Source organism: Anabrus simplex, chromosome 8 (genome assembly GCF_040414725.1).
Source record: "Anabrus simplex isolate iqAnaSimp1 chromosome 8, ASM4041472v1, whole genome shotgun sequence".
Taxonomy (NCBI): Eukaryota; Metazoa; Arthropoda; class Insecta; order Orthoptera; family Tettigoniidae; genus Anabrus; species Anabrus simplex.
The window spans coordinates 189,202,608-189,215,054 of NC_090272.1; the positions used below are offsets into that span (position 1 = coordinate 189,202,608).

At 40.9% G+C, this 12,447-nt stretch overlaps 1 protein-coding gene across 1 annotated transcript in view; it reads left to right on the forward strand.

The window, feature by feature from the left end:
* Window positions 1–12,447, forward strand: part of heca (headcase) — a 530,564-nt gene that overhangs the window by 512,534 nt on the left and 5,583 nt on the right. The window contains exon 4 of the mRNA XM_067153093.2: window positions 554–742. Within this exon, the coding sequence (XP_067009194.1) occupies window positions 554–742 (189 nt within the window). The remainder of the gene's footprint in view (window positions 1–553; window positions 743–12,447) is intronic.

The window sequence follows — 12,447 nt, forward strand, 5'->3', positions numbered from 1 at the left end:
CGGCAGTGTCTTGGAAGGGTGTAACAATTCAACGGACGAGTCCACTGCCACACTGGGGCGAAACGCTGGTGATTGAAAAGTCCTAAAGGGCTTGAATACTTTGGTGTAATATTTTTTGAATAAAAGAATTAACAGAGGTTGGCGCTTGCAGAACAATCTTTTTAAAACAAATTCTCTCTGGAGGTTCTGATGTTCACAGTTTGTTTTTCTGCATCATCTCATGACAGAAAAACGGCACAATATCATTTTTAATTATAAATAAATAAAAACTATAAAAAAGAGAAGTTATATTTTTATGTCACTCTTTCTGAGAAATTCAGCACAGATCAATGCAGTCAGTCATGAAACTATGAAAATACTAGCGATCTCCTTTCAAAAGTTGTATCCTTTGCTTCGTCTGTAAAATAGAGGCAGTTTTCTATTGTTTTACAAAGCTTTTTCTGATATTAAAAAGAGGACGTATGTTAACTCCACCTCTTGTACCTTCCAGCGTGTGAGGACGGACGGTTCAGTGTTCGCCGTAATGGAGTAGTTAATGTGAATGTTGTTTCAGGTGAAGATTGAAGGCCGCACTTTGTTCCTGTCTGCGGTCTGCATGGCCTGTCTGGAAGGCTGGGGACCAGGAAGAACTCTTCGCTGTCGCTTCTGTGGGACTCCGTGGGATGGGTCGTCCCTGGTGCTAGGGACTATGTACTCCTACGATATATTCGCTGCCATGCACTGCTGTCCAGACCGCTCTAGAGTAAGTTGTAATCACTGTTTTAACTATTTTGTGTTGTTTTATGTGCATGAATGTTCCACTTATCTGTAGTTTGATCACCTTCATGACGCAATCATGGGAGACTACTGGGAGTGGGTGAAGTTTTTATCTGAGCCTGTAATAATTAAGAGGGGAATTCCTCAAGGCAGTATTACTGGACCTTTATGTTTTCTTATACATATAAATGATATGTGTAAATAAGTGGAATCAGAGATAAGACCGTTTACAGATGATGCTATTCTCTACAAAGTAATAAATAAGTTACAAGATTTTGAGCAACTGCAAAATGACCTCGATAATGTTGTAAGATGGACAGTAGGCAATGGTATGATGATAAACGAGGTTAAAAATCAGGTTGTGAGATTCACAAATAGGAAAAGTCCTCTCAGCTTAAATAATGCGTTGATGGTGTGAAAGTTCTTTATGGGGATCATTGTAAGTACCTAGATGTTAATATAAGGAAAGATCTTCATTGGGGTAATCACATAAATGTGATCGTAAATAAAGGGTACAGATCTCTGCACATACTTATGAGGGTGTTTAGGGGTTGTAGTAAGGATGTAAAGGAGAGGGCTTATAAGTCTCTGGTAAGACCCCAACTAGAGTATGGTTCCAGTGTATGGGACCCTCACCAGGATTACCTGATTCAAGAACTGGAAAAAATCCAAAGAAAAGCAGCTCGATTTGTTCTGGGTGATTTCCGACAAAAGAGTAGCGTTACGAAAATTTTGCGAAGTTTGGGCTGGGAAAACTTGGGAGAAAGGATACGAGCTGCTCGACTAAGTGGTATGTTCAGAGCAGTCGGTGGAGAGATGACGTGGAATGACATTAGTAGACGAATAAGTTTGAGTGGTGTCTTTAAAAGTAGGAAAGATCACAATATGAAGATAAATTTAGAATTCAAGAGGACAAATTGGGGAAAATATTAGTTTATAGGGAGGGGAGTTCAGGATTGGAATAACTTACTTCAATGAATTTCCATTTTCTTTGCAATCATTTAAGAAAAGACTAGGAAAACAACAGATAGGGAATCCGACATCAGAGCGACTGTCCTATATTGTGATTGATATAACTGATCTTTAAATCCTCCATCTAATAGCGTTGTAATTTAGCACACATCGCATATTCAACAGAGGATTATACTTTTTTTTCAGGACTTAATTAAAAGTATGCCCAGAAATAACCATTTTAAATTACATTTTTGATGCAGGAACAAACACACGTTATAGGGTGTTTTTTTTGGATTCAGGAAAGCTTACTCTATTCAAAGATGTGGAAAAAAGCCACTGGGTGCGCTGTGTCTTGTGCACAGTAAAAGAAAAATGCCTCAAAAGAGGAAAGAAACTTTTGGCATTGATAAGTTAAAAGATGCTGTTCATTTCAATTGACTTGCTAGAACTACTGCTCTAATCATGAAATGAGGACTAGTACATCCCGCTCAGAGAATTAGATCTACACACAGCTACGCACACCGTTTTGTTTGTTAGGCTCGGTTCGTAACATCACGAACTACTCAGAGCGACGGCAGGGTAGCTTAGCTACCCTTTGTCTACAAACATTAGCATAATTTGATCTAACATACCACGACAAGCGTTAATTACTCAGATCAGAAGCCGCGAACAACCGTTGTAGAACAACCACTTCAATACGAATTTTCCTGGCGGTAAGAAATAGCTGTAATTAAATTAACCACTAACTCCATGCCTCCAACCTCGGCCTGCTGGAGACAACTCGAACTCATGAAGTGAAAAATGAAATGGCGTATGGATTTCGGTGCTGGAATGTGTACGAGGACTTCGGCTCGCTAGGTGCAGGTCTTTTGATTTGACTCCCGTAGGTGACCTGCGCGTTGTGATGAGAATGAAATGATGAAGACGACACACACACCCAGTCCCCGTGCCAGGGGAATTAACCAGTTATGGTTACAGTTCCTGACTCTGTCGGGAATCGAACCCGGGATCTCTAAGGCCAGCACGCTGAACATTTGGTTACGTGCCAGATGCGACCGTGCCGGATGCGACCCGGCCATTATCGTGCCAATAGCGACCGAGCGGAAAAGCATCGTGCCGCATGCGACCCATCAATCACGTACAATTGATCTGCATTAAGGGCTGTCACCAAGTGGCAGATTGCTTAAGTAGCTAACTTGGTCTTTTCTAAAATAAAGGTCTGACACCGTTGTTAGCAGGTTCGAGTGCCATTGGTCGAAAGAAAAATATAATAATGTTGCTGGCTTTACGTCCCAGTAACTACTTTTATGGTTTAAGGAGACGCCGAGGTACCGGAATTTAGTCCCGCAGGTCTTATTTTACGTGCCAGTAAATCCACCGACACAAAGCTGACGTATTTGAGCACATTCAAATACCACCGGACTGAGCCAGGATCGAACCTGCCAAGTTGGAGTCGGAAGACTAGCGCCTCTAACCGCATGGCCAACTCGCCCGGTGGGAAAAGATGTAAACGCATCACCATGTTTCGCGTTGTTAAACGAGTTTCTCCCAGAAGTGTTGTGTAAAGTAGGGGCAGTAGCTGCTTATAGGACTTACTGAAATGGCATTGCACACCGTTTAGCTTACCTTATCTTGGGTGATGACACAACTTATCAAATGACAATTTGCTTGTCAACGCCGGTCGCATCCGGCACGGTTACAGATTATGGGGTCGCTAATGGCACGGGTCGCATCTGGCACGCCACCGAACATTTAGCCATGGAGCCACTCGAATTCGTATTAGCCGATGAAAAGCTGATCTCGTCATTCGCTTTATGTGTGAGAGTGGATTAATTGTTTCCAAATTTCAATTTTTCACTGTCCTTTTCGACTTAATGAAATAATTATTATTTATAAATATTATTTTCAAATTCCTGCGTTTAATAAATAATTTTAACTTTATTTTAATTTTTGTTTGCACTTAATTTTTTCGGATAATGTAGTTACCTAGTTAAGGTAGTGGGGGGGAATTCCGTCCCCGCTCCTAATTTCGTCCCCCTAAGTATTTCCAATTTGCACGGTTGGTACCTTTTTTTTTTTTTTTGCCACGCGTAGACGCGTAGCCTCATCCCATTGTCTTGTTGTGAAAGTTGATTGCATGCACCACGTTTTGTTTCTGTATACAAGGAGGCTTCGTTTATCATGCTGAGCTGAATTAGTGCAGCATTCAAATTATTTATTCCTAGAGTGAACACTGATACGTGTATGAAATACTGGACTACTGTACATTTCAGTTGTTTCTGGCGTGTAATCGCTACAGTGAGGTGGTTGATGTGAATCACTGTAGCGGCCATTATAATGCATCAGGGAATGTTCGTAATTTCGTCCCCCTTCATTTTATTTGTTATTTATGAAGTTTATTATGTTCAGATGTCCGCCTCCGTAGCGTAACGGTTAGTATTATTAGCTGCCGTCCTCGGGGGTCCGGGTTCGATTCCCGGTACTGCCAGAAATTTAAGAATGGCAGGGGGCTGGTATGTGGTTGAAATGGTACATGCAGCTCACCTCCAATGGGGGCGTGCCTGAAAAGAGCTGCACCACCTCAGGATGAGGACACGAATTTACCTTTTTATTATGTTCAGATGGGTAAACGCAAGGAGTGGGATAAGGAGGCTATGGAAAAGGCTATTAAGGGAGTGAGGGACAAGATAATTGATTACAAACGTGCAAGTAAAGCGTGTAAAGTCTTACGAGCAACGCTGACAGACTATGTTAAAGATAATACTAAGGAAACATTTTCATAAATGACCTTCAAGTAATTCATTATAGGGAAAGTGTCTGTTAAGGTTAGAAAGGAAAAACATATTAAAATTAATTGTACTTTTCATAAATTTGGTGCGGGACGAAATTACGAACACATTTTTTGGTAGTTTCGTTTTTGTAGTGTTTATATCAAATACGTTATAACAGTTTCATTGTAACTTGTCTGTAAGTGGAGAATATATTCAGTAATATATATATATATATACACATACCAATTTCTAGCCTTGCCCATAATATTCGTGAATTTCTACAAGTCCAAATCTACTAAGGGGACGAAATATGGGTCCCCACCTTACTAGCCGATGACCGTAATAGTGCTGATCTCGTTATTCGCTTTATGTGTGAGAGTGGATTAATCAAGGGCTTCTAAATTTCAAATTGTCAATGTCGTTTTCGGACTAATAAAATAGTTTTTATTATTATTTAAAACAAAATATTTTCGAATTCCTGCGTTTAATAAAGAGTTTTAAATTTATATTCATTTTTTCCCACTTAACTCTGTTACCTAGTTCTACTTCCTCTTAAAACCACAATCACCACCACCACCACCACCACCACCACCACCTTTAACAAAACAAACAAACAAATAAACAACTAAACCTGAAATAGGTTATTATTTGTCCTATCCGGTTTATATTCCATGTATCAGATTAATATTAAAAAGTACACACAGAAAGAGAATTTTATATAGAGAGATGAAGACCGAGGATAAGAGGTTTAATAATGTTCTCTGCTTCTACAGACTGTTTAAACAATATAAATGAGAACGTGATTGTTATGCCTTAAAGCGGTTCAGCGTCCTGGCGTATTTTAATATAACATTACTTCATAAGAGAGTAGTGTATCTCCGGCGAACAAAATAAGCTTTAAATACAATTTATGGCGGTATGAAGATATCAAGGTTCATGCATAGCGGTGCTGCTAACGAACTTTCTGCTCATAGTTGAACTAATTCCTGCGTTTGGACACCACTAATTTCAGGGTACATAAAGCTGGACAATAAAAAAGAAGTGTTTGCGCGCAGCGAGCCAGAACATACCTGTTCGCGGCCTTCATAGGCAAGGCATCACTAAACGCTTAGCGGGCAAGTCTCACCCCAGGGAAACATCACGAAGATGTAATGGACAACAGCCGCAAATAACCAGCATGTTCGTCACAGTCACATTATTTGTGCCGTTTAATAACCAACAAATGATGATGTCTTTCGATCATACTCTCGGAACCATTGGCAATGTTCAGGTTACGTGCCTGAGCTTTAATTAAGCCGCCAGTTCCTTCTGATAATGGTCATCTAGGGCAGCGTTTCAGAACTTTTAACATGGTATGTTTTAACGTAGACTTACGTTTCTCGACAACGTGTACATGGAAAGAAGAAATTTAAGACGCTCTCAGTGTTTGGGTAGAGCGCGTGTATCGGTGAGAGTAGGTATTAACTTACGATTATGTTTAATGTCTCGGTTGACAAATAAAAGAGGAGGCTACTTAAAAAAAAAAAAAATCTGAAACGTAGCTTCAAAGTAAGGCAAAATTTGTGCGTACTATGTGACGTCACAGGCAAACTCTGTTATAAGATGGCGCTATGTTGACTCGCGCGCTCAGTTGGAGGCAAAGACGATAGAATAGAAATAGAGATGTAACTCAATGATGAATTTCGGTGCCAAGCCATTAAGCGCTAGTAGTTTCAGTCCGAAATTTGAGATAGCGCCACAGTGCGCATTGTGTTCAATACCTTATTGTTATTATCAACAGATAGCGCAGAGAAGTAACATCCGGCGCAGTGACGCACTTCTGGTTATGCTTAGGGCTCCCCCCTTCCCCTCCTTTCCCCTGACCCTCATCCCCCCCGCCATTTCTATCGATTATAATGCAGTTCTACTACTACTTTGTAATACATTGTAATTCATATATTTTTAATTTCAAGTACTTACTATGTTGTAAATAATGATCTGATACCCCTAGTTCGTACGGCATACTATGTTATTGAGAACATAACCTCACACCTTGAAGCAGCTTTGACTTCAAATGAATGATTGACACATTAACACAAAGCTGATATTATAACAAATAAGAAATCACTTCAAAAGCAAGACAGCAGAGCACAGAGAATGGGATATCACATCAATATGCAGGTACCACAAGAAAATAATAACAGAATTAAATGCACTGAGACAGGAAATATATAGAAATACATTAATAGAACTATTCAGCTTCCGGTCCCTGGCGTGTACTCGAACAGGAAATACAGGATTTCAGGAGGACTGGCGAAGATATATTTCAAATAAACAAGCACAAGGAACAAAGATTTACAGCACTAGCGCATGGGCACTTGGAATTCAAACGACACAAATACTGTAGCATCATGGGAACTATCGTTTAAAATTGATATTAGTTCGAACAAGGTTAATCGATTGGGTAAAGTCGGATTCATTGCAATCCAGCAATATTATCTCCATAATACTTGACATGATACGACTAATTCTGTGTCAGAAGGGCCCACTGATTGAGGTTAGACTTTGAAATACTTCTCTTCGAGGCAAACTGCCTTTAATTATTAATATCGCTCATTTCATGCCTACTAGCGTGCCATCTACAGAACCTGTCTACAACTATCTACACGCTGTGAATGACCTCCAGCACCATCTAAAATTTCGGACGGGAACTACCTGAAGCTAGCTACAGATTGGAACCACAAGTCCCATTAAACTTTCACCGGGGTGGCTGGAGGTTAGCTCTCGTGAATATATCGTGGTTAGTTGTATAGGATAACGAATCGAATAATGGAAAAGAAAGATTTGGATTCGGCAAAAAACGTCCAAAACAAAGAGTTGAAACGAGAAAAGAGAATGACGAAGGAATAAAAGAAATGAAACGAAAATACCGGACGTCCTTCCTGACTTCAACCTCAAGGGAGAAGTTCATGAGATGAAATGAATGACGTAATATATGACAGTACGAAGGGAGAGAGTGAAACCCGATGCTGGTATATAGCCTACTCCTGTCGAATAGCATGAAGGCTTTACGTACCCATCCGACGGACGAATCACCACCAAGAACGTCATATGCTCTCACTCCATATGAGCACTGCGAAGAGGTTTGGAATTTAATGTAGGCTTTTGGCACGCAAACTAGTGATTATAAATTGTATACCGGGCGGGCTAAATGTCGCCTGATTTTATATACGTTGTCACTGCAGAATAAATGTTCTTGTCGCGTAGCTGTGAGCTTGAATTCGGAAGAAGATGGGTTCGAATTCCACTGTCGGCAGCCCGGTTTTCCATTTTCACACCAGGTAAATGCTGAGGTGGTACCTTAAGTAAGGCCACGCCTTTCCCATCCATGTGTCCCAGAAAACCTGTTTAAATTACTAACAAACGTTCTCGTCGTCCCATGTATGGGAGGGCTTAGCCCATCTTGATCATTTTTAAAACGTTTTTTTACAATTTGTTTTACATCGCCCTGACATAGATAGGTCGTGATCATTGCTATTGTTGTAAGAGTCTGAATGGTTGAACCTGATAAAAACAGGATTGATCAGAGAGTTGGAACTGGTGGGGAGAAAGATCCTGAGGAAGATACTGGGACACCGAAGAACAGAGGATGGATCATACAGAAAGAAAGGAAACCAAGAATTATACCTCAAGATGGAAAAGATCTCGGATACCATCCGGAAGAAGAGAGCCATGTTCTTCGGGCATGTCTGCAGAATGAACCCGGGAAGACTGACCAATCAGGTGATGATGATGTATGTATGTATGTATGTATGTATGTATGTATGTATGTATGTATGTATGTATGTATGTATGTATGTTTAGTCCTCAGCCCGAAGGCTGGTTGGATCCTCAACACTTCCGCCATCAGCTGTCATAGATGGCCTAGGCATCACTGAAGATGCGTACTAGGGATATGAGGAGTGATGTAGTTTCCCGTTGCTTTCCTCACCGAGCCAGGAGTTGCTATTACATATCAGTCTGCCAAGCCCACTGAAATGCATGCACCAACTGACCCTATGAGCAATATTTTCACACCATTCTTAGCAGGGACTGGCTGCAGAAGGAATGGCATTACTAGCATCACTCATACCTCAGTCACTTTCATTTTGTCAAAGCCAAGGATAAAGCTGAGACCGATCAATGAAAGTAACAAAATTGCTCTAGCCCATACCAGAAGACATAGTGCACTGTAAACACTAGGTCCCACCAGCAAATGCATACGATGATGATGATGATGATGATGATAATAATAATAATAATAATAATAATAATAATAATAATAATAATAATAATGTTTTACGTCCCACTAACTACTTTTGATGGTTTTTGGAGGTGCCGAGGTGCCGGAATTGTATCCCTCAGGAGTTCATTTACGTGCCAGTAAATCTACCAACACGAGGCTGATGTACTGGAGCACCTTCAAATACCACCGGACTGAGCCAGGATCGAACCGGCCAGGTTGGGGTCAGAAGGTCGGTGCTTCAACCGTCTGGGCAGTTTTTAAGAAAAAGTTAGATGCCGTTCTCAAGCGCCGTGGATAGAAGAGAACAGGAGATTGCAGAGTGAAAGGATGAAGGACTACTGGTCGAGGATCAAAGCCCAGAAACAGATGTAGATGAATTGACGTGGTGCTTAGTCGGCCAAAAAGAAAAAAAGAAAACTAAGAAGAAGAATATGTCGACGTTCGGAAAGAAACATACTTTCCATTCTTTGTGGAGGAGGAAGGGTCCAGAGGGGTTAGCCGCGTTCCTGGGTCAATGTCACCAAACAATTAACGATTACCATCCTCCGCTCATTGCGTATTTTTACTACAGTCATACGTTAGAAGGACTCTTGTTCCGTTTTAGCATGTCGGTGAAGAAAGGAAATATAAACATACTGCGAGTATTTAGATTGCTTTGATAACGTAAACAAGTAGCGACTGCTTTGAAGAGCCCACAGTATTTACTCTCTACCTTCAGGCGGAGCAAACTTTCTTAAGTCTCCGAGTTTTCTGATGGCATCAGCTGTTGACTTTTATTTGCGTTTAGGGAATGCTTCCGCTATATAATAAAGCAAATTATATTACTTTACTTTTAAACAAATGTTACTTTATCTTCAGTCCACATATTATGTTAGAAGAAGACAAAAATATAAGTTGGAAGAAAAGAAACTAGTATTGAAACTACTGGCGATATGTGTAACAAAACTCTGGGGATACGGTCCAATAGTTTGTAATGCTGTAACTCGGGGAAAGTTGTGCACGTTGGAAGGAAAGGAGAAGACGCAGAAATAAAATTAGATGAGATGCATTGTGTAGTACTTACGTGAGGTTGGGGTTGGAAAAGTTCAGGGAAAATCATTGTTGAAGAAATTCAATGATCCTTACCGATATATACATTTGAATGTCGGTGCATCTGTCTTTGAATCACTTTAAAAGCTGACCGATCGACCTGAAATTTGGAGTCTGTATGACTTCTTCCATGTCCATTGGTGGAATGAAGATCTCGATGCTCCGCTTTGCCAGTGACACTGCTCTGATTACATCCAGCCGTTTTCGAGAAAATCCAGCTTTGTTTTGACTGTGGTCGCCTTTAGTAATGAACATGCTACACATTTCGCGCGTGAAAGTACGGCTCACGTGAAGCATGTTCGTCATCATTCGTGTAAAGTCGATGTTCGTTTATGTAACAAGACAGCTGAAGAATGAGCGCGCATTCTACGGAAAGCGTTTGGAGGCTAAGCGTGTTTATCCATCGAAATCGGGAGGTTGTGGGTTCGAATCCCACTGGTATTCAATTGGCCATTTTTGTTCTGTACTTAACATCTCTTCAACACGTACTAAATGTACGTAACACGACCTAATAGGTTGAAAATCGGTTTCGATTACAGTGTGGTCGTGAAAATTCAATATTCAGTGTTTATCCATATTTGAGAACAGCTGCTGTGGGCTGTAGTTTATTTATTCAGCCATTTTAATTCTCATCGTCATCATATTATATTTATATTTCGATTATCTGTCTTTTTAGGTTTAGTATTTATATTTAGTAGGTATAAATTTCTCATTGCATTCTGCGTAGTCCTAGAATTCACGTCTCTTATTCAGTTATTATTTTATTCCTAACAGCCTCCCATTTATATTTATAGTCAAATCTTCTCTAATATTTTATTGAGAGACGCAATGTGACGACCACAGGCTGCAAGCTAAGTCCGGTATTGGTGCTACCTTATTGTGCCAGGTTACTCCTGTAAGCTTTACTCCGCGATCTCTGTTCGCCGCATCGTTCTTTTCCGACCCCGACGGTATTAGAGTATTCGAGGCCTAAAGAGGCTTCAATTTTCCCACAGATTCAGGACACTTTTCGGCGGAATTCTTTAAGATAGACAAAAGGAACTTTCTGCTGACGACCAGCAGAGAATAGAACTCCCTCCGAACTTTGGCAGCCTGCTCACTTCAACCAATAAACAATCATTTCCTCAGTGTTCCCTGATATACGCCACAACTACTTGTCATCTGATTGGTTGTGTGATCAGGCAACACTTGCTCTAGAAAATGAGCACCTGAACTACATCAGTAAGATCATGCAGCTGTTACCCGGAGAGAGTACCACCTCCCTCTCCATTGACACCGTTATGGACATTAGTTATTCGACGGAATGTTAAAATTCTTTGGAAATATCTGGGGTTCCTTTTACAAACTCCATTTTAAAGTGCCGATGCGCAATTTTGATGCACCCAGACTGAGTAATGGCACCACAGATTGGTTGTCAAAGCCATCGGGTTTAATATTATCGAGGGCATTTTTCTGACAAGCTGTGCCAAACACCAGCGTGTTCCCATCCCGCGCATCCCACTATCACCATCAGACTTGCCATTCCACCCCAAGAGATTGCAGTTCCCTGTCAGATCGGCCTTTGTGATGACTATAAACAAGTCGCAAATCAGACACGGTAGTAGGACTGCATCTAGAGAACCAGCTTCACGTGGCATGCTCTCGAGTGTTTATATACGGAAAACAAGGGCGTAAATATTGCCTATAAGTGCTTGTTGTAAGACATACATATCCCGGATGGACAAAATAAAACTGGCTGGGAAAATATTTATAAGACTGACGCGAAATTGACCCTTGTTAATGACCAGGAGAAGTGCCCATCACAAGAAATGCTGAAAGCCGTTATTTCGATGCACCAGTCGGTTGTCACATGTCTGCGTGTATATCTCCCTCATGCTCTGTATCGAGTTCGTCGCTGTGTCATCACGTGTGAATGAGTGAGAGGAGCAGTTGTGTTTTGTGACCAGTTGAATGCAACACAAAATGGTGTTCACGATAAAACAGCGCGTATTCATTGTCAAGTGTGATGCGAAGCGGAACTGTTTGCGCAAGAGTTTAAGACTGGACGTGTTTTGCAACGCAGAACTTAGTGGCAAAATGGCGCGAAACGGGCTCTGTAGCGAATAAAAATCGTAACTATCCGAAAAGAGTTAGAACACAAAAAAATATTGCTCGAGTGAAGGAAAGCCTGGAATCAAGACGGACGAAATCTCAGCGCCGTTTATCTGTACATGTGGAAATTAAGAGATCGTCGTGTCGAAACATGATCAAAAAGGACCTTCATCTGTAGCCTTACAAATTTACTGTTGTGCTTGTGTTAAAGCGTCCAGACGAACCTTTCCCTGTTGAGTTTTGCTGATGGTTTCTGAGTGAAGTGGAGTTACGACTTTTGGATCTTCAGTTTTTAATGTTTTCAAATGAGGCCTGATTCAGCCTGTCAGGGTACAATAACTCACAGAACACGCGCCATTATGCATCAGAAAATCCCCGTCAGTACGTCGAAAAGCCGTTGTATAGTCTCAAGGTTGGTATGTGGTGCGCACGGTCTGGTGTTTGAATTTCGCTTGAGATAATTTTCCAGCAGAAAATAATAATAGAGATAACACATGTGAAACGGTTTTGATAAGTTGGGTT